Source organism: Caretta caretta, chromosome 3, assembly GCF_965140235.1.
Source record: "Caretta caretta isolate rCarCar2 chromosome 3, rCarCar1.hap1, whole genome shotgun sequence".
NCBI lineage: Eukaryota > Metazoa > Chordata > Testudines > Cheloniidae > Caretta > Caretta caretta.
In genome coordinates, this window is record NC_134208.1 from 205,872,523 (window position 1) to 205,895,235 (window position 22,713).

At 44.0% G+C, this 22,713-nt stretch overlaps 1 protein-coding gene across 3 annotated transcripts in view; it reads left to right on the forward strand.

The window, feature by feature from the left end:
- Positions 1–22,713, forward strand: part of SLC24A3 (solute carrier family 24 member 3) — a 324,638-nt gene that overhangs the window by 284,523 nt on the left and 17,402 nt on the right. For 2 of the 3 annotated variants that reach the window (XM_048842455.2, XM_075127266.1), the window contains 8 exons: positions 289–314; positions 2,089–2,142; positions 2,835–2,980; positions 7,218–7,378; positions 7,990–8,254; positions 10,215–10,381; positions 14,227–14,341; positions 15,617–15,729. In XM_048842455.2, the coding sequence (XP_048698412.1) occupies positions 289–314; positions 2,089–2,142; positions 2,835–2,980; positions 7,218–7,378; positions 7,990–8,254; positions 10,215–10,381; positions 14,227–14,341; positions 15,617–15,729 (1,047 nt within the window). The remainder of the gene's footprint in view (positions 1–288; positions 315–2,088; positions 2,143–2,834; positions 2,981–7,217; positions 7,379–7,989; positions 8,255–10,214; positions 10,382–14,226; positions 14,342–15,616; positions 15,730–22,713) is intronic. The other variant, XM_048842456.2, reaches the window with a different exon arrangement.

Here is a 22,713-nt window from a genome sequence, read left to right on the forward strand (position 1 = left end):
CCTTTGGACACTTGCTCTGAATGCACCTTTTATACAAAAATCTCAGAGCACTTGGATAAGACTGTCATCCCCATGCCATTGATGGGACAGACTGGGGGACGGAGAAGTTAAATGAGCCCAAGAAAACAGCACCCTCGTGGTACTTAGGCCTTGTGCCTCTGTCTCTCACTCTGATCATTAGATGATTCTGCCTCTCCTTGCCACGTGTTCACGTAATGGGGTATTTTCAGCACGATGTACGCTGTCGCATTTCATGGATAACGTGCCTTTTTTTAATTTCCTCCACAGTTTATTTATGATGAAATCGTTTCTTGGTAAGTGTATCCAGCTGTCACTTTCTGATTATATTACAGGAGCTGAAAAATCAGGGTTAATGAGAGCAGGGAAAGCTAAAGTTCTGCAGAGCAATTCAGGCACCAAGTTCCTGCTCAGCAGGAAACCCAGTTAGCAGGTGGACTGGCATAACTCATTTTCTAAGCTAGGGAGGAATGCCTAGGACAGGTTCATTCAGAGCGTCCCCTGATGCAAGGAGGCAGCGGTGTCAGTCTGAACCCTCTGTCCACCCACATACACTCCTCCAGAGGGCTGTGGTGTCTACGTGGGCAGACTGGCAATACAGCATGGCCCTTAGTCAGAGATCTGCTGCCAGGGTGAGGTCAGAGCGACTGGGAGGGGGCAGTGAAAGCCAGAGGGGAGATGCTATGAAACATGAGCATTAGAAATGTCTTCCAGCATGTCTTCCCTGACTTTGTCCAAACGTTTGAACTTTTAAAAAGAAATTGAATGGGGTGTATCTTTGTAATGGTGATGTTAAAAATAAAATGACCTGAGGTAGCATTAAAGGGGACTGTCCAGTTATAAATCGTTTATTTAAATGAATGCATTTACCTGTGTTATTAATAACACCGCAGCTTAGTAAAGCTGAAAATAGAAAAATCTAATTTACTTTCAGCTGTTTACTCTGTTTGCTTGCTGTCTATCTCTCAGATCGGACAATGACATTAGTCAGTTATACTTCATTTTCAGGTTTTCTATAATGTTTGGGTTAAAAATGTTGCAGGGAGTTGCAGGGGGTGTAATTTGTTCCCCCTGGGATGTTTACTTTTACAGTTCTGCAGAGGTTTTTGTTTTTTCTTTTTAAACTACAATTAAATTTGAGGGCAAATTAGACTTAACAGCTTCCTTTTAATGAAATACGTCAACGGGGAAGCAGAGCGCTGGACTGTCAGAAACAAGGAAAGTGAATTAATATGGTCAGTGCTCAATCTAAGAGATCAAAAAGCCAGAGCTCGACTTAAAAGAAAATGAACAATGAGTCTTATTGTGTAGAACTGTGGTGATGCTTATTGCTGGGGCTAGTGGCTTGTCAGCGTAAACTGTACAAAATGTAAGGTCTGGTTGGTGGGGGGACTCTATAGTGAGAAGTACCAAAAGCCGTGGGCTGGCTAATTTTAATACAAATGTCCTTTATTTTGTAGTAGAAACTGCTAAAAAAACCCTCTTTTCATAACATTTAACTAGCAGTTTAAACCATGCAAAGCTGCTTGTCCAGTGCCTGTGTTAGGGAAAAAGGGTTCCCCTCCTGTCTAGTGTGTAGCCGCAGCAGCAGCATGGAGAGAGAGCTGGAAAGAGCTCCTGCTACCGCTTGTTCAGTCTCTTTTCTCAGCAGCAGTAGCGCTCTTAAACCAGCTCTGGAAGCTGGATGGGCCTGATTCTCCGTTGCTTTGCACCATGTGTCAACATTCACACTGTGCAAAGCGGGCATAAAATGTCTCCACCCGCTCCACTGCACCCATGCCCCAGGCTGCCCTTCCCGAAGTGTCCAAGTTGCTTAGTGGTTGCACAGCTACATGTTATTTTTGTAGTTGATTTTGATTTTTTTGCCAAGCAGGATCAGAGTAGGAGTCAGAATCCCCATGCTTTGTGCACAGCCTACTTCTTAACCCCCTTTCTGGATATGCACAATGTCCAGTGGATTGAACATTTCCATGTGGGTTTACTGAATGACTAAAGCAGGGAGTGCCGTCAGGCACAGGTGACCTCTCTCTGCTCTCCTGTGATTTGTCCCTCATCTGCCTTTGTTTGCAGGTGGGAGTCCCTAGTCCTAGTGCTGATGTACTTCATTTACATCCTGATCATGAAGTAAGTCAAATGTGCCCTTGGCCTATTTAAAATGCAGGGCTCTGCTTTGTGATGTGCTTTCAGAGTCTGCAAAGTAATTCAAGAGCAGTAAGAGGCGGCAAAGGGTTTCTATAATGCCATCTAGCCCAGGTACTTCTCTAGCTCCCATTACATAGTGTCTGAGCACCTGGCAATCTTTGATGTATTTATCCTCACAACACCTCTGTGAAGTAGGCCGGTGCTATTATCTTTAGGGTATTGGTCGGGAAACCAAGGCACAGAAAGACCAAGTGACTTGCTCATGGTCACACAGAAAATATGGGGAGGATCAGAGAATTAAACCCAAGTCTGATGAGTGTCAGGCTTGCACCCTGACCCCTGAAACATCCATCTTTTGACCAAGACAACAGAATTAACAGAATTAATATCAGAATAACAGAATTACAATCTGCATTTGTTTTAGCATCCAGGATACTTTTTACACATGATGTTTTATGGACTTTCATGTTTGAGGACACAGAGATTGTTTTGCAAGTAACTAAGCTAGAGCTGTCCTATTCTAAGGCTAGATTTCTTTAAAACCACAGGGCCTTCCTTGCCCCCTAGTATGTTATAGTTTGGTCATACGTGGTCTGGCTCAAGAAAAGACAGGCTGTTGGGAAAGCTGCATATAGGGAACAGAGATACAGCAGGTGTTTGTTTTCTTTGCATAGGTTTAATTCCTCCTTACATCACTGCTTTGAAAGGAAGACAAAAAATGCTGCAAATATGGTGAACGGATTATCAAATAACACAGAAATGGATGATAACAGCAATTGTGACGCCACAGTGGTATTACTAAAGAAAGGTAACTGTTCCAGTAAGTCATGCTGCTTGTTTGTATCATTCTGAATAATCCTCACTCACGTTTGCTAGTAATTAAACTACACAGGATGGTTCTGTATTGTCAGGGATTGAGATGAAGGGGAATATAGAAGAACTTTGGCCTGTTTGTAATCCACACCACCAGATGGCAGTGTAGTTACAGTGGATGCAGATCCATTTCCAGTTGTAAAAAGAAAAGGAGTACTTGTGGCACCTTAGAGACTAACCAATTTATTTGAGCATGAGCTTTCGTGAGCTACAGCTCACTTCATCAGTTGTGTGCATCCCATCCTTGGAGAACACCTTCCCTGAAACTTCTTAGTCTAGGATTCCCTTCACTGGGGCAGTGCACACAGAGACATGCTCCCAGCAGAGAGTGAGAGCAGTTCTACAAATGATGCAGTTCAGAATTCCATACAGAGCGCTAATTACAGTCGTCATCCAGTGAGCACCACAGAAACGCAGCAGCAGGAAAACACCTCGAGTTTTTCTGCTACCCCCAGTTGAGGTAAGGGCATGGTCATTCATGCACTTCCTTTCCTGAGCCCTAGAATTGATTTGCAGTTAGGGAGCTATGCGTGTGCTCTTGCCACTTCTGCAAACTGGGGTTTTCCTTGTATTAGACAGCTGTTTCTGCCAGCTAAAATTACTGCTCTGGATCAAGATTGAACTGCTGCTGCTCTTCTCAGTCAGCTCCTGAGCTGGTGTAAACTGGTATTAATTTCAATGGAGCTACACCAAGTTACAGCAGCTGAGGGTCTGGCCCATTATGTTTACAAACCTCTGTGTGGACCCTCTCATTTCAGATCAGGGTTTGTCTATATGGGAGATATTTCCAGTTATACCAGTATAATTATACTGCTATAGTGATATCAGAATGACTCCTTCTGTGGACATTCTTATTCTGGAATTAGAGTGGCTTTTTTTTTTTTTTTTGCCTCTACTTAAACATCTTCCAAACTGACATAAGTTTAACTGGAAAAAGACCATTCTAATATAGGGTTGCCAGGCATCCAGTTTTTGACCGTAATCCCCGGTCAAAAAGGGACCCTGGCAGCTCCAGTCAGCAGTGCTGACTGGGTCGCTAAAAGTCCGGTTGGCGGCCCCAGGTTGGAATCCCCTCCCGCACCCTAACTCCCTCCCAGAGCAGCACCCCAACCCCCCTGCCCCAGGTTGGAACCCCCTCCCACACCCAACCTCCCACCCCAGCCCTGAGTCTCCTCCTGAAGCCCTCACCCCCTCCTACACGCCAGCCCTGAGCCCCCTTCCACACCTAACCCCTGCCCCAGCCCTCAGCCTGCTCCTGCACTCCAAACCCCTCGCCCCCAGTCCGGAGCCCCCTTCTGTACCCCAAACCCCTCAGCCCCACCCCAAAGCCCTCACCTCCTCCCGCACCCCATTGGGGGCCCTAAGCATGACTATTACCCCCCCCAAACACACGACACATGCTAAAATAGCGAATAAGGGGCCCCCTTGAGCTGCTCAGGGCCCTAAGCAATTGCTTAGTCTGCTTATGCCCAGCGTCAGCTCTGCCTGAGACCCAGAGGCTGGAGCACAGAGGAGGGAGAAGGCAGGACAGGCCTTGTGTCTTCTCCAGCTGCTCAGGGAGCAGGACCTTAGCGTATGCACAAGGTGCCTCAGGCAGACTCATCGCTGAATTTGGTCAGCTGGTTGGACCATTAGCTTTCCTGGCTCAGGCCGGGTACTGAGCAGGATGAGACAGTCCCTCAGGGAGCAGGGGCAGGGCCCAGCTGAGGTCTGGATGGAAGAGACTTTATTTCTCAGTTTATTTGGACTCAAGGTAGAACCCCAGGAAGAGACTTCTTCCATCTTTGGACTGTGTGGCATTCTTAAGGGACCCTAAACCAAAGGGGAAATTGTGGTATGGTATTGCAGAGCCGGTCCCCTCTGGCCCAGCGTGCATGCATACAGGTCATGAGGGGGCGCAAAGGAGACAGCTGATCCTGTTACATGCTATTATAAAAATGCTTATGCCAGTATATTTTATTCTGGTTTGAGGAAGTGAAATAAGCAATACAAGCATATAATTGTGTCTACTCTGTGGCCTTAACCATCATAGCTACGTCTGCAGAAAATCACACCCCTTACTGACATAGGCCAGAAAAAAATTAAGCGTAGACCAGGCCTTAGTCATTCAGGTAACCAGCTGACATCAGGATTAGAAACACAAATAAGAGAGTTTCAGTTATGGATTCGTTTACGCACACTTCTCTACAAATAATTCCTTTCTGCGTGACATTTCTCATGTCTGGGTGGCTTTTTTATTTTGAAACTTTGTGGTTACTCAGACAAGTCGTTTGAGAGAAGAGATGTTTCTTCACTTTTTGAAAATTGTTTCAATGTTTATCTGGCAACTGGCCACTAGTAGCCAAGAAATGACTGACTGAAAATCTCCAGTGTTGTTTCACACGCTAATCTGCAGTATTAGCTCACACACCGCATTGTTTTTACCAGCGTAGACAGTAAACTCTTTGGGGGCAAGGACTGTGGTTTTTGTTCTGTGTTTGTAAAGTACCTAGCACTAGGGGGTGCTGTTTCATGACAAGGGCTCCTAGGTGCGACAATAATACAAATAATACATATGAAGTTGGAGTGAAACTCTATTGCAAGGAGAAAAGGAGGACTTGTGGCACCTTAGAGACTAACAAATTTATTTGAGCATAAGCTTTTTAGCTGTAGCTCACGAAAGCTTATGCTCAAATAAATTTGTTAGTCTCTAAGGTGCCACAAGTCCTCCTTTTCTTTTTGTGGATACAGACTAACATTGCTGCTACTCTGAAATCTACTGCAAGGGTCTCAGGTTTCTCATCACTTTCTGAGCCTCTGCCTTTCTGGACCCACTGAAATAAGAGAGTCAGAAAAGGGTTTCTGTGTTTGAACTGTGAAATATTTTTGGATCACTTTTATTAATTCCTGAGTTCTGCCTGAAAATTGAAAGCCCCGGGGGCCTGCTGCGTTTCTCATGAGCAGTCTTGAACTATAGATTTGACCAAAGTTTCAAGAAACAACAGGTCTGCCATTTTGGTTTATACTAGCATAAAAATAATACCTTTTCCCACTTCAGTAAAAACAAAGAAAATACCCAGGCAAAATGTTTCCTTAATGAGTTAAGGCTGAGAACATATTGTTCTTTGTGGCAATATCTATAAAATAACAATAATAATAGTTATTAATTGTGGTAGCATGTTAGAGCCCCAGTCATGGACCAGAACCCCATTGTGCTAGGATCTGTGCAAACACAGAACAAAAAGATGTTCCCTCCCCCAGATTGCTTATGGGATGTTGTTGTTTGAGTTCAGAGGGATCAGGATTTGACCTCAACCATGTGGTACATCTAGAGTGAGCTGAAATGCCTTCCGTTCGTGTCCTTTTTCTCTGGCCACTTAGGACAGGTTCTGCACATTGGGTCAGCAGCAGGCGAGTTGCCATCACAGAACAGCTGTGCCTCACTTGCTCTCAGATTTGGTGCCCCGTTCCAGCACTGAGCGCACTGCCCAAGGATACAAGAACCTGCATTTAGTTTGCCCTATTGTGCCGCAGATACACAGCAAAAGCTACCTGCCCCAACACATGATGAAATGGTGGGTGAGGATTATATCCTCATGCAAGTAAAGATTATGCTTTTGGAATCAATGCAGCCAGTACCACAGGCCTAAGCACCAGATGGCATCTACTGCAGTGGTATATTTGCTCTTTGGAGTGTAATCATTGTGTGTAGTATGTGTGTGATAAATTCTTGAGAGTAGGTTAGATTTTGCAATGAAAAGCCTCAATGGTGGGCCAAGTGAGAGATTTATTTCAAATCCGGTTGCTCAAGGACAGAAGTGACTGAGAGAAGAGGCACTTTAGATGCCAGTGTCTGAAGTTGAGTGACTCACCCTGGGCCCACGAATCTTTATGGTTCACTGAATTCAACCTTTTGAGAACCATGTACTGTGGTGTGGGAGCGAGCGGTCATCTCTCCTGGACCACCCTTGCCAAATAGTTCCTAAGCTCCTGGGGGTTAGGGTGCTGAGAGGAAAGGGTCGCTCTCTTATGGGGTGGTTTGCAGTGTGAAAAAAAGATGGAAAACCTGTTGATCTAATGCAAAGTTGACTGTTCGGGCTGCTACTTTTGAAAAGAGGGAGAATTGTAGAACTCTTTCACTCTGAGAGGGGCCACTGGATCAGCAAGCAAGGTACCTCACTCCTTTCTCTGTGAATTCTCTGCAGGGAATTTCCATCGTAAAGCCTCGGTGATCATGGTGGACGAGCTGCTGTCTGCCTACCCACACCAGCTTTCCTTCTCTGAGGCTGGGCTCCGGATAATGATAACCAGCCACTTTCCTCCCAAAACCCGTCTCTCCATGGCCAGTCGCATGTTGATCAACGAGGTACGTGTTACTCCTTGCTCCTCAGCCTGAGGTTGTGTCCATCCTGAACTCATCTACTCCCACAGCAGTCTTCAGACTGAAGGGAGACTGACCGGCATTTCTGTGCTCTGATGGAGTTTCTCATCTCCCTCACCCCTGTCCAAGAATGCTGCTAAGCCATCCCTTGACACTATTCCCTGATGAGATACCTAAAGAGAATGCTTTTTCTACACAATGTACCAGATCGCACTAAATGGCAGAAGGGTTCCATTCCCACCCCCCACCCCAGGAGAAGATGCTCCTAGACATTGGTCTCATTCTCATCTCACTGACAGTGGTTCTACAAACACTGTAATTCCATTGACTTCAGTAGACTTCAAATTGACACCAATGTAATTTGGATTAGTATCTGACCTGTGCTTTCGGTGTTTTAGATTCCGTTATACTCAGTCCTTCCTTTACCGAAAAGATAGTATTTGTGTCAGATCCTCAGTAGATGTAGATGTCACATTTACACCAGTTGAGGATCTGGCTCTATATTTTTTCAAACCTGCTTTTACAAAGTTCTTCGGATCTCTCCTTATTTTTGTTATAATCTCTTTTTCACCAAGACTTTGTAACTGTGTTTCCAGAGGCAAAGGCTGATAAACAGCAGAGCCTACACCAATGGGGAATCGGAAGTGGCTATCAAAATTCCTATCAAGCATGCCCTGGAGAACGGGACAGGCCCCAGCAACTCCACTGAAAGGGGTGTGAATGGGACCCGAAGAGACGAGGACATGGCTGAGGCTGGAAATGAGACCGAGAACGAGGACAATGAGAACAACGAGAATGACGAGGAAGAGGAGGAAGAGGAGGATGATAATGACGGACCTTACACTCCTTTTGACCTACCCTGTAAGAAGCTCTTGGGCTTTCCTTGTTTCAGTATAACTTTGAAAACACCAAACAGCATGACAGTTACATTTGAAATTCTAGGTGCTTCTCTGATAACCCCATCATTCTGACCATAAGAGTTTAATTCCTCGTCATTGATGAAATGGGATTGTGTCCATCTGGTTTAACTAGATAAGGCCTCCTCCCCTCTGATGGAAGTAACAATAGAGTGGAATGTGACAGAACCCAACCAGGCTGCTGTAACTGCTACAGACACCTAAGACTTGTCTGGACTAGGGAAAAAGGTGTGGTTTTATCTGTGTTATCTAAAACCTGGTGGTAACAACACATGGTGAAAGCCTACTGAAGACAAGGCAGTGGTATTATTAACAGGTGTTAACAGGTCAAAGTAAACACCTTTAAAAACCACACACTGGGATTTTTCTTCATGTTAGGTTAAATCCTAGTGAAGGCAAGGCAGTCGGTAGTTTTAACAGATGATAGCAGGTTAAAAGTGTAGAGGAGCCTACGGTCTACCTCGACCTGTTAACACCTGTTTATACTAGTTCACTAACATGAGGGAAGAACAAACCTTTATTCCTAAAAAGAACAGGAGTACTTGTGGCACCTTAGAGACTAACAAATTTATTAGAGCATAAGCTTTCGTGGGCTGCAGCCCACTTCATCGGATGCATAGAATCGAACATATAGTAAGATATATATACATACATACAGATAAGTTGGAAGTTATCGAACAAACTGTGAGAGGCTAATTAGTTAAGATGAGCTATTATCAGCAGGAGAAAAAAACTTTTGTAGTGATTCCTTTATTCCTAGTGTAGATTCGCCCATGATGAGCTGCGTAGTCTTGCAGGACTGCACAAACAGTCAGAACTGTGGCCTTTTATCATCACTTTGCACTGGTCTAAACAACTACCAAGATGCAGGACAATGGTGAACGTGACATCAGGGCCTAGTTCTCAACTGCACCAAGCCCCCTGTATTGGCTGTACAAAGGGGCATTCAAGTGTGTGTGAATATAGTTTACTCCTATTTTATGTCCCCATTTATACTTCCAGAGAGGTGTAAGGGGGCCTTAGGGCCAATGTGCTTTTTGCCCATTATGTTCAACATCCTTAAGTCCTGAGTGTCATTTACACCACTCCGGCAGTGTAGATGGCCTTAAGTGGCCACATTTGGGGTTTATTTTCCAGTCTTGGTCTCTTGGTCCCCACTTTGACATCTTCCCAGGGCTGGCAACATCCTAGCGTCACCTCATGATGCAGTGCTGCCCTGTTACTGTACCTTTACTAGCATGCAGTAACACTGTGCGGGTGCAGAAGTTACATCAGTTCCACCCTTTACCCCCCTAGTACTAGGCGTGCCAGCTCGGGATTGGCCTTTTGAAAACTGGGATGAATTCCATGAATCTGTGATGAGTGACAACCCTAGGCACACACAGACCTGGGCTGCAAATTAGCCAGCATACTCAGTTCCTACAAGGGACTGCTCCTGCCAGATATGGAGTAGTTTCACAGCAAGTCCTTTTCCAGGGCTACTCACCCAAAAAGCTGAACTGCAGTAAGAGGGTGGTGCTCAAGCAGGGGAAAATGAAGGCTCTAAGAATGCTATCAGGAGGTTCTGAGAGCCAGGACACTAGATCAGATCCCTCCTTAAAACTCTCTTCTTCTATGATACCTACAAAATACCTGACAGCAGCTAGGCAGCTGATGTGCTATGACCATGGCTTATCACAGTAATTGGGATCATCTCAGTCCCCTTGTGCTCCCCTTGCATCTCCCTGCCCCTTGTCTTATCCTCAGCTTGTATGTTCTTGGGCAAGGACTGCCTCTTTGTTATGTGTTTGTAGGGGGTTCAGCAGCTCTTGCTGTGAGCACAATACACATAATAAATCCTACTCAGGGTTAAAGCAGAGAGGATGGGGCAGAGATGTATGGTTGTCCCCTTTTGTTTTTGGCAGCTGGCAAAATGGAAATCCTGAAGTGGCTGTTCACCTGGCCATTGAGCTTCCTCCTGCACTTCACGGTGCCTAACTGCAACAAGCCCTACTGGGAAAAATGGTTCATGGTCACCTTTGCTTCCTCTACCCTCTGGATTGCAGCCTTATCCTACGTGATGGTGTGGATGGTACGTATCGAGGGGGGGGGGCAGGGGGGAGCTGACTTGGGGCTGCATCCAGAGCCTGTTGAGGTCAATGGATGTCTCTTTCCATCAGCATCAGTTCCCATGTATGCTAAAGCCCCTTTACACGGCAGGATCCAACGCTGTCCCCATTGAAGTCAGGGCAAAACTCCCATTGATGTCACTGGGGCCAGAATTTCGCCCCAGATTTTTAATTTGGGAGTAAATTCCACTAACACACAATTTAAGGCCACGTTACCACCAGAATAGTGTAGACAGGCTTTAGTGTAAATGAGAATTTAATTTAGACTCTTTAATTGCTTTCTCTCTTTTTCTCAGTGGAGTAAGCAAGTTTGAAAGGCAGGGCTGACAAATGCTACACCCCAGCCCCTGTGCATGCTAAGCCATGAAACTCAGTTTTTCGGCTGGCCCATTTTGCTGCATTGCTACTCTACTCAATAGGGACTACTTAATCTATTTCTAGCTTGTTATTTAAAGGTGGTTGGGGATCAATAAAATGAACAGAAGCCATCCAAATGTAATTGGCTTATTCTCTGCAATTACAGTCCTGCGTGCTTGTTAGTTCATTAAGCTGCTGCAGGCCTCATTAGACAATTGGATAGGTGATAACATCTCTGTAACCCCCGTTATAATAATGCCAGCAATGCAGCATGGATCATGCTTCCTTTCCAATTCCAGCTGTCTTGAGGAAAAAACAGACAGTTATGGGGTGCAGAGAAGGATTTGGGGGAACCTGGCGTTTGACCACTTATTCTGATTTTAGAACTACGGAAATACATCTAATCTATTTCTAAAGAACTGAACATGCCTTCTTCACTGGAAATCAGAAATTAGAGAAATCTTCCAGTCCATGCACAGTTAACTCCTATACTGAATGCAAAATTAAGGTCAGGTTTTTCTCTCAGAGCCAAGCCAAAATCTTGCAAAATAATTTTTTAAGAAAGCCTTAATTCCCTAAGCAGAAAATGGAGAGTGACTAGTCTCCCCTGCCCCCCTAAATGTTCCTTTGAGAGGATGAACTGTTTTTAAGAACGAGTACCTGCCCAACCTTTCCAAAGCTGAAATACCAGAAACCACAGGATCACTGTCTTGCTCATAACATATGGTTCAAATTTGTTAGACTACATTTTAGAGAGTATGAAAATCAAGTATTATCCTGAACTGAACTTTTTTATGTCACTCCTTGCAAGTAGATATGACCACTAGTGTAACTTGCACTGATGATAAGTTCTGTGTTAAGCAAGAGCTTCCAACGTTCCAAAATGCATAATGATTCAAAGAACACTAATAGATTGCAACATGCATACCAAAAGACATGAAGATGGTTAGCAGTATCTCCTGTGTGTTAAGTTGCCTGCACTGACTTGAGGCTGTACCCCTGACTACAATATGCTTATGGTATAATTATCTTTGGTTTTCATGATTATTTAACTATTATTTGTATTATAGTAATGCCTAATGACTCTAATTCATAGACTTTAAGGCAGAAGGGGCCATTATAATCATCTAATCTGACCTGCAAATTGCAGGCCACAGAACCTCAGCTACCTGGTCCTGTAGGAGCCCCCTAACCTCTGGCTGAGTTACTGAAGTCCTCAAATCATGGTTTAAAGACTTCAAGTGACAGAGAATCCACCATTTACACTAGTTTAAACCTGTAAGTGCCCCGTGCCCCATGCTTCAGAGGAAGGCAAAACATCTCATGAAGATCAGGCTCCTATTGTGCTAGGCACCATTCAGACAGTCCCTGCCCCAAGTAGTTTACAGTTCAAATAGACACAGCAGATAAAGGGTGTAGAGAAAAGAGAGGCCTCATGAGGTGAAGTGGCTTGTCAACGGTCCATGGCAGAGTGGGGAATAGAACTCAGGTTTCCTGACCCTATGCCAGTTGCCCTGCCCATTAAACCCCTCCCTCTCTTAGAATCATAGAATCATAGAATATCAGGGTTGGAAGGGACCCCAGAAGGTCATCTAGTCCAACCCCCTGCTCAAAGCAGGACCAATTCCCAGTTAAATCATCCCAGCCAGGGCTTTGTCAAGCCTGACCTTAAAAACCTCTAAGGAAGGAGATTCTACCACCTCCCTAGGTAACGCATTCCAGTGTTTCACCACCCTCTTAGTGAAAAAGTTTTTCCTAATATCCAATCTAAACCTCCCCCACTGCAACTTGAGACCATTACTCCTCGTTCTGTCATCTGCTACCATTGAGAACAGTCTAGAGCCATCCTCTTTGGAACCCCCTTTCAGGTAGTTGAAAGCAGCTATCAAATCCCCCCTCATTCTTCTCTTCTGCAGGCTAAACAATCCCAGCTCCCTCAGCCTCTCCTCATAACTCATGTGTTCCAGTCCCCTAATCATTTTTGTTGCCCTTCGCTGGACTCTCTCCAATTTATTCACATCCTTCTTGAAGTGTGGGGCCCAAAACTGGACACAGTACTCCAGATGAGGCCTCACCAATGTCGAATAGAGGGGAACGATCACGTCCCTCGATCTGCTCGCTATGCCCCTACTTATACATCCCAAAATGCCATTGGCCTTCTTGGCAACAAGGGCACACTGCTGACTCATATCCAGCTTCTCGTCCATTGTCACCCCTAGGTCCTTTTCCGCAGAACTGCTGCCTAGCCATTCGGTCCCTAGTCTGTAGCTGTGCATTGGGTTCTTCCGTCCTAAGTGCAGGACCCTGCACTTATCCTTATTGAACCTCATCAGATTTCTTTTGGCCCAATCCTCCAATTTGTCTAGGTCTTTCTGTATCCTATCCCTCCCCTCCAGCGTATCTACCACTCCTCCCAGTTTAGTATCATCCGCAAATTTGCTGAGAGTGCAATCCACACCATCCTCCAGATCATTTATGAAGATATTGAACAAAACCGGCCCCAGGACCGACCCTTGGGGTACTCCACTTGATACCGGCTGCCAACTAGATATGGAGCCATTGATCACTACCCGTTGAGCCCGACAATCTAGCCAGCTTTCTACCCACTTTGTAGTGCAGTCATCCAGCCCATACTTCCTTAACTTGCTGACAAGAATACTGTGGGAGACCGTGTCAAAAGCTTTGCTAAAGTCAAGAAACAATACATCCACTGCTTTCCCTTCATCCACAGAACCAGTAATCTCATCATAAAAGGCGATTAGATTAGTCAGGCATGACCTTCCCTTGGTGAATCCATGCTGGCTGTTCCTGATCACTTTCCTCTCATGCAAGTGCTTCAGGATTGATTCTTTGAGGACCTGCTCCATGATTTTTCCAGGGACTGAAGTGAGGCTGACTGGCCTGTAGTTCCCAGGATCGTCCTTCTTCCCTTTTTTAAAGATTGGCACTACATTAGCCTTTTTCTAGTCATCCGGGACTTCCCCGGTTCGCCACGAGTTTTCAAAGATAATGGCCAATGGCTCTGCAATCACAGCCGCCAATTCCTTCAGCACTCTCGGATGCAACTCGTCCGGCCCCATGGACTTGTGCACGTCCAGCTTTTCTAAATAGTCCCTAACCACCTCTATCTCCACAGAGGGCTGGCCATCTCTTCCCCATTTTGTGATGCCCAGCGTAGCAGTCTGGGAGCTGACCTTGTTCGTGAAAACAGAGGCAAAAAAAGCATTGAGTACATTAGCTTTTTCCACATCCTCTGTCACTAGTTTGTCTCCCTCATTCAGTAAGGGGCCCACACATTCCTTGGCTTCATTTTCCCTTTTTAAGAAGTTCTTTTGCATCACCATCAAACTTAGTTATAGAAACTGACCCAGATCATATTGCAATGTAGGGACAAGTTTGACTAGGTTTTAAATAAATTTAAGCCTCTTGACAGTTCTACTTATTTCCCTAGGTTACGATCATTGGCTACACATTGGGTATTCCAGACGTGATCATGGGTATCACATTCCTGGCAGCTGGAACCAGCGTGCCGGACTGCATGGCTAGCCTTATAGTAGCAAGACAAGGTAGGTTTGCCTCCTATATTAGCAAACATGGATGTGAAAGCATCTCCTACATGTCCACTTTCTGTTAAGAAGGTACAGAGGAAGTATGGCTTGCTAGCCTCCAGATAAGCTTTCCCGATAAAGTGGATGATATGAAAGTGCATCTTCCCTGAGGTGTCCAGATGCTATTCCCAAGCTTTGAAAAAACAATCTGGGGCTGAAGGGCAAGACATGAGCATTCCCCAGCTCTCCTTTACTAGCTCAACTGGAAAAATGGGTATGTTTGCTACTCAAGTTCTGTAATATATGGTTCCCAAGATGTGGCAAAGATGCAAAGGTTTGAAATAAGACTCCAACTGATCTGTAATAGACATATTTACTTGAAACTATTGCAGCCTTTGGACATCCACTCTGTATTATTCAGAACCATAGGTTTTCAGAGCTATACTCTGGGCAGGGCAGTATGGGAAGAGGGGTTAGACACAGATGAGGTAGAACAGCCTCCGTCCTTCTGTTCTTTTCAGATTCTTATGCCTCTAGAGGCAGATCATCAGCTGGTGGAAATTCTCATAGCTCCATTAGAGCAGAGGAACTGGCCCTTGAAGTCTTGTGTTGGTTCCACTTAACATTTGGGAAGGGCCACTTATATCAATCAGTCAAATTTGTGGGGGTGGGGCTGGACTACTTTAGTGGCATACTAATATTTCCAAAGGAGCAGCAGGGAGAGGTTCTGATGAGTGAAATCAACGCTGATTTGAAATTTAATATTTGCAGAGAGAACAGGAGATTGTCCTAGAACTAACTTGCCATCACAGAGAAGGTAAAAGGCCACTATTGAGTCTGGACCATGCTTTAGCAGCATAGCCAATGCCAAGCATTCAAAAAACCATGTTCAACTTGAAAATTAAGGATTAAGTTTATTTGTCTTCTGGTTTCTGAGACTTTGGGAACACTTGAGTCATTTTCTCCAGTTTTTCTCCACAACCAGGAGGGCTGGAAAATTATTTTTAATGAAAACAGATTTCCATTACTCCAGAAGCAGGAGCTTTAAGAAAAATTGAGTTGGCAATACTGCTTTGGGAGGCCAAGAGGCTGTTTTCTGGTGAAACATACGCTTCCCCAGTATGCCCATATTTTTTTTTTTTAAAGAAATGAGCATCAGTCATAAAGAAAGGCCAAATCTAGCCAGTGTTAATCTATACAGAGTCAGGAGTAGTTCAGATGCAGATATTCTTGTTGAAGAGCAAGAAGCCTTCACTGAAATGACTGATTGTACCCTGTTTCCTGTTTCTGCAGGCATGGGGGATATGGCTGTGTCGAATTCCATTGGAAGTAACGTTTTTGACATTTTAGTTGGCCTGGGTCTCCCATGGGCTCTGCAGACTCTAGCAGTGGATTATGGTTCATATGTAAGTCTTATATTTGATTGATTTTTTTAAATTAAATACAAATATTTCTTTTAGGCTTCTGTCATGTTTTCTGTCACGTAAAAGTTCTTTCAGTTGAAATTTGAGTGAGCAAATAGCAATACCTATGTATGATTTAGGGAAATTGTAGTTAATTCTGTCTAAGATTTGTGGCATGAGTACTTTTATTTCCTGTTGAATGCAATAACCCAAACTGCAATAAGATACCATATTATACTGTATTTTGAATAGATACATGAGCGAGACAGAGGTAAATTGCTTAATAATAGACTGAGATCTCTACTCTGAAGGGATAAAAATAGAATGATAAAACACATAGATGAGAAGGTTTGGATAGGAACAAACCAGCATAGCTTCTGGAAAGGAAAATCATGCCTCACTAAGCCATTTGAATTCTTGGAGCATGTCAATAAACTAGTAAATGAAGGAGGCTGTTAAGAAAATTAAATATCACAGGATGATGGGTAAAACAATACCATGGATCAGAATATCACTAAAGAGGCAGAAAACAGAGTGTAGAAATAAATGATCTGTTTTCAACATAGGAGAAGTTGAACAGAGGGGGTGCCCTAAGGAATTATATTAAGATCATTGATGTTTAATAGATCAATTAATAATCTGGAAAGGGGAGGGAATACTGAGATGGTAGTATTTGCAAGGGACAAAAATTATTTAGGTGAGTTAAGACTAGAGAAGACTGTGAGTATCGAGAGTAGTCTAACAAAGTTAGGTGACTAGGGAACATGATAACAGATTAAATTTTTTGTTGGCAAGTGCAAGGTGATGCACATAGGAAAGAATCATTTGAACTGCTTCTTAATATTGCAAGATACTAAGATAACTAACTACTCAGGGAAACGACCTGGACATTGTTGTGGGTAGTTCCATGAAAATATTTACTAAATGTGTAATGGTGGTCAAAAACCAGAGTGTTAGGGTGCCCATAAAGGGAGAAGTATCAGAGACTCCCTCAAGTCCACTAGAGACTTTGTATTGCTATTAATTCTAAATGGAAGACACTAAGATTTTACAGTGATCATGTAGATATAAACTGTATCATAACATATACACACAAGATGGGCGAATTAACGTTGCACAGGCAACCTTAATTCTGGCATTTCCTAACATATGAGTGCTTGACTTTGCAACCTTTAACATTCTTTTAATACAGATTTTTGTATATAACATTTGTACAGCTTTACCTGTGGAACAATCTTTTGATGCTTAAGTGCAGATCCTCATCATGTGTAAATTGTCATAGCTTCATGGAAGTCATTGGAGCTATAACAATACACCCGCTGAGTATTTGTCCCTTATTGTATCATGCTCACCTTCACTTTATATCTTCCTGTATAGTTGAATGGTGAGGAAAAATTTGATAACAGGTTTTTTAGTGCCTGGTTACTCTGTCTCCTAGATTACATTTGGGATTTCTTTGTGAAGCTGCAGTAATCATTTACGTTTGAGATTATGTTCTGTTTCCTGTGAGGGGGAAGAACATGACTGATGGAGGGGGGAACAACAGAGGAATCACTCTTTTTCTGTAATTTGGGAAGTGTTAGAAAAAGTCATTGGCTAATTTTTGAGACGTTGGTGCCAAACCTGATCAATGAAAGGTGCATTTTTCATATGTGTCATACCCTGTTGTAATTATAGAAAGTTTAGGGAGAAAGCCTGTTGTGTCTAGCCCCAAAGTCACCCCAACAGCAATTGTGCTGATATACTTTAAAATAGCTTTTTAAATTATTCCGAGGAAACAATTTTTCATTATGCTTCATTCCTTTGGGGAAGTTGGTAACATAATTTAAACTAGTTTAGAGACAGACACTAGACCTTGTAGTTCTGTTGCAAACCCCCATATCTTGTACTTCAGATATTCAGACTAAAGATTTTTGAAAAAGGGAAAATGCAGTTTTGAAATCTGACTTTTCCTTTTTCTCCAGCGTTAGTCACTGAATGACACAATTACACTATCTCCTTTTAATTATCATCATCATTATTTATGTTACCATACCACCTACGAGCTCTAGTCATGGACCAGAACCCCACCATGCTGGGCACTGTAGAAACACGGAACAAAAAAGACAGTCCCTGCCCCAAAGACCTTTCAATCTAAGTAAGATTTCAAGGCAGTTGCTAAGGGTGCACTTCGGTGGAACCAGCAGCAGTGTCTATGCTTCAGGCTGTGTAACATTTTTCAGTCTAATCCTTTGTTTTCAAGCACATGTACCTTTCTTAAAATTTCGCCTTGTGGGCCAAAATGTTCCTGACCCCTTGTCTGCCTGAAGGTGACTCGTTTGCAAAGTGGGAACAAAAGGAGTTCTGATATTTTCCCTATTTGAAAATACTTCTCGCACCATTTTTTTGAACATCTCTGCAGCTGAAATGGCTGGGGGTTGAAATGTGAAATCAGGCATGGAAATAGTCCTCACTGAGCAGACATGCCTTTGGATGTTCTGAAGATAGCTGTGTTTGATTTGAGTGGGTACTGAGCCTTGGACAGTTATTTACTGAGAAAGTACAGTCCTTTTTATACTCCCACTAACTACTCATGGTCATGTGCTTAAAGTTAAGCATGTGCTTAAGTGCTTTGCAGGATCAAGCTTGCGTTGCTCCAACATCTGTCAGGAAGGAGCCCTTTACACACTTAGTGGTAAAATTCAGACAAAATACACTGTGCCTGCTCCGTAAAGGATTGTTAGAGGCACAAATCCAGACACGTTTTCTTTAGAACAGCCAAGATGTCTTGACCTGCCTGGCTCATACAGTGGGACTGCTCCTGTGCTTAATTTAAGCACATGCTGAAGTGTTTCACCAGGTCAGGCCCAGAGCGCTCAGCACATTGTAGGATCGAGTCCAACGTGCCTGGCTAAGGAGGGCTGTACTGTGCTTCCCTCTTGTTCCTGAGCCTATACCAGCAGCAAAGGATTGCACCCCTGTGCCACCTCGACTGGCCAAAGTTTTGTGGGGCCAGAGTCAAGGCTGTAACCACACACCCCCCTCCTTGCCCACCTGCTGCAAGCAAGGGCTGTCATGGGCCCATGGCATCCACTACCCCCTGCACCCACAGACCTAGGGACAATCAAGACCATAGTGAAAAGCCCATGGATCTTGTAAAGTGCAAAGGGATTAGGGAGTGCTAGTGAGCAGGGCTCAGGAAAGCGTATCCCTCCTCAGGTGCACAGGAAAGTGCTTTCTGAAGGCGTTGAGCCAAACAGTTCCTGATTATGGAATTCACCCGTACCATTGCCAATTCCTGCCAGCCAGGTGAGCTTTCAAGTCCTGCAGAGTGAAGCTGCTGCTTCTTCATTTCATGGGTTTATCTCTCAGCCCCATACCCTAATCTACCCAAAAAAACCCACCAACAGCCTGGGAAATTCCTTATCAATGTGATAAGGGAACATTAAAGGCACAAGGTCAGGCACTCAAGGGTCAGGAATTGCCAAGAAGGTTTTCCCACCCCCACAAATGCATCCAGGATTAATTCACAAGAGGAATAAAGACACCTTTGCACGTGGATTAAATTTTGGCACCCTATTGAACCAATCCAGTAGGTGTTATTTATTGCTTTAAGTGAATGCAGTGCATATTACCTGGCAACCCTGAAGACTGCAGTCCCCTGTCTATCTTCAGGGCATGTTCGTTATTTAGATGCAGTGTGGTCCAATGGATAGAGTATTGAGGCTCAGGAGACCTGGCTTCTATTCCCAGCTGTGCCAGTGACCTGCTCTGTGTGTGACCTCGAGCAAGTGACTGCCCCTTTCTGTGCCTGTATTTTACCTCCCACCCTTTATCAGCCTTGTTTATTTACATAGGAAGCTCTGTGGGGCAGGAACTTGCTCTTACTATGTGTCCGTACAGCACCTAGCCTGATGGAGCCCCAATCTGAGTAGGGGTCTCAAGGAGCTGCAGTAATACAGAATCCTAGAAATGTAAGGCTGGAAAAGACCTTGAGAAGTCATCAAGTCTGGCCCCCGGCACTGAGGTCTGGTATACCTAGACCATCCCTGACAGCTGTCCGTCCAGCCAGTTCTTAAACACCCCCGGTGACGGCACTACATTCACTTACAGCAGTAAACCACACTTAGTGGCTTTCTAATATGAGACCCCCGCTCAGCTCAGGGCCCCCTCCACCTCTCCTGGGAGCCTATTCCAGAGTTTAACTACCCTTATCGGCAGAAAGTTTTTCCTAATAAAAATGGCAGCAGTGCAAGCTCTCCTGCCCCGCCGCACCCACGTGGCTCCAAGAGAGAGCAAAGGACCAATATAAACTCAGTACATATCAAAAAGATCTGTGCATATATTTCACCTTTTCATTGTTTTAAGCATCAACATATTAAACATCTTCCATGAATAATGATATTTTCGATCTTGACTAAAGATCCAAAGCAGAAGTCTCGGTGTGGAGGAGTAGTGACCTTTTGACAGAACTCTGACATTTCACTTGGACTGGGAAAAGAGGCTGGGGTTAAAAACAAAACTAAATTAAATGTGGTAGGAATCAAATTCATTTTTCTAGGTCGGAGCTCATCCCTATATTTGTTGTGTTTTTCCTCTAAAAAGGACATAAACAAGAAGCTGAACATGAGTAGCCTGTTTCATGTATGTGTAACAATGTCCTCACTGTTTAATTTATCCAGATTATGTGTTGTGCAACATGGTCACATGTTTAAAGAGTAGTCTTACAAACAAACCCATAACCCGCAATGAGCGTTTCCTCACTATTTACTTCAAGTTCATGGATTTAGCCCAGAATCCACAGCCAGCTAAACTAAAAACTGTATCTGGCGTGTAAGGACTAGATTCCACTTGGTTCAGATATAGTCTGCTGACAATGACAACATTTGTGAACTATGATTGTTCATTATTTATTCCGCCCCGTTGGTGTGCCTGGTACTGGATTCAACATAGAGAAGACAACCACACGAAGCTTACGCTGAGGGATTTGTGAGAATAAGTGTTAGGACTCCTCACACAAACAAGGCTTACTCACATCATTAAGGCCCTGCACAACTGGGCCCATGTTTTTGACAGACAAATATGACTTTGCTTACATGTTAAACACTGGAAGATTTCAAAGCTAATAATTACTATTTCTTTAAATGTTTGGCATGTTCCCAACTTCCCATTTGGATTGCCTCGTCCAAAAGAGGAAGTCCCCAAAGCTATTACTGAAGCTTTGAAGCATTCCCCCCACCCACACACACACACACAAGAAAAGATTAAAAAAAGAAAAGCCGGTTTGAGCATAATTACTTTTAAGTTACCATCCAAAACTGCAAATTACGCCACCAGAATGAGCAAGATAATTGAATCGTGCCATGGTCGGATGAGGGGATTTGAAATTAAATTTGAGAGGGTAAAAATGCATTTTAATAAACAAACTGTTAAGGCACTTGTAGCTTTAAGACCAATGGAACGAAGACACTGGTGGAAAGAGAAAGTGAGCTGAAAGTCAAGCCTCCAGTCCAGAAATGCGCTTAAGTGCATGAGTAACTTTAAGCATGTGAATAGGTTTGTTTGCTTCAGTGCCATAGGGAAATGAAGTTTAATATTGAACAAGACATTTCAGGTCATTTTAACAAATCAAAACCTTTCAATTCAGGACAGCCTGACCCAAAACAAAATAATGTTTCTGTTTTCCTGACAGAAATTCTTTTAAAAAATGTTGACAGAATTGAAGTTTTCCCATGGAAAAATTTTGATTTTCTGAAACCACATCTTCCATAGAAAAACCCTTTTGATGGAAAATTCTCAACCATCTCTTCACTTGAGTACATGTTTAAGTCACATTAAGTCAATGGGATTTAGGTCCATGCTTAAAGTTAGGCACATGCTTCCATGCTTTGCTGAATCGGGTCCAGGATGACTATCTTAAAACACACAGGGTGAAATCCTGATTTTGGGGTGGGGGGGGCAAGATTTTCACCCATATCATATGCTCCTTGGGCCAGAGTTAGCTTGGACTCATACCGTCATCCATCAGAGGAAACCCATCCACATGGTTCCTGAACTGGTTAGCCTGCTTGTCAGGAAGGTAATGGTGACAGAAAGCAGCGAAAGGATCTGTGATGACCAGTGCAGCCCAAAAAGTGGAAGGATCTGCTGGCTGGGACAAGGTCCTGGGCAGAGCAGCCAATGAAACATTGATTCAGTACATCTCTTCATCAGTCTCTGCCAGGGGGGCTTTAAAACCATGGCAGCAAGTCTGAGCCTGGGTCTACAGACTCAGGTGCTCAGGGCTTGCGCTGTGGTGCTAAAATCAACATGTAGATGTTGCTGTTCGAGCTGCAGCTTAGGCTCTGACCCACTCCCCCACCCTGGGCTTCAGACCTTGTGCTCCAGCTGGTTTTAGTGCCAAAGCACAAGCCCCATCAGTAGACTCTGAGACTCGCTGCGGTGGGTTTTAAAACACAGTGCAGATACAACCCTAGTCACATACTAATGCTGCCCCACCCCCTTCCTGAGGCTAGGTCAGTGAGGCTGCCTGTGGGGAACCCTAAAGGGATCCTTCTGTTGGAGGAGAATGGCCAGGGCAAGAATCCACAAACAAAGAGGTGTGAAGCCGAAGTCGTTCTTATTTAAATAAAGTGTGGGGGTACAGAAAGGAAAAAGGGAAGGGATTCAGCCCAGCTCCTAAGCAGGCTTGGCCCAACTTGAATAAACCTCAAGGCCTTTGCCATTTTCCCTCTCCTTGATCCAAACATTCAACTCAAAAGGAGTTGAGTGTGGAGAAGGGGTATCAGACATCTCACTCCACTTGTCCCTCCTACTACAGAGGAAGAATCTTCTCCTGCTCATGAAAAATCTCTTGATCTGTTCTATTCTTTTCTAACCTATTTAGGTTCTTGTACTTCATCCATCACCTTGTTATCTGAGCATGGTAATGGCCATCCTGACTACCTAGAACAGCTTCTCGATTAGGAGAGGAAGCTTGCACACTTTAAGACACCAGGCAATAACTGT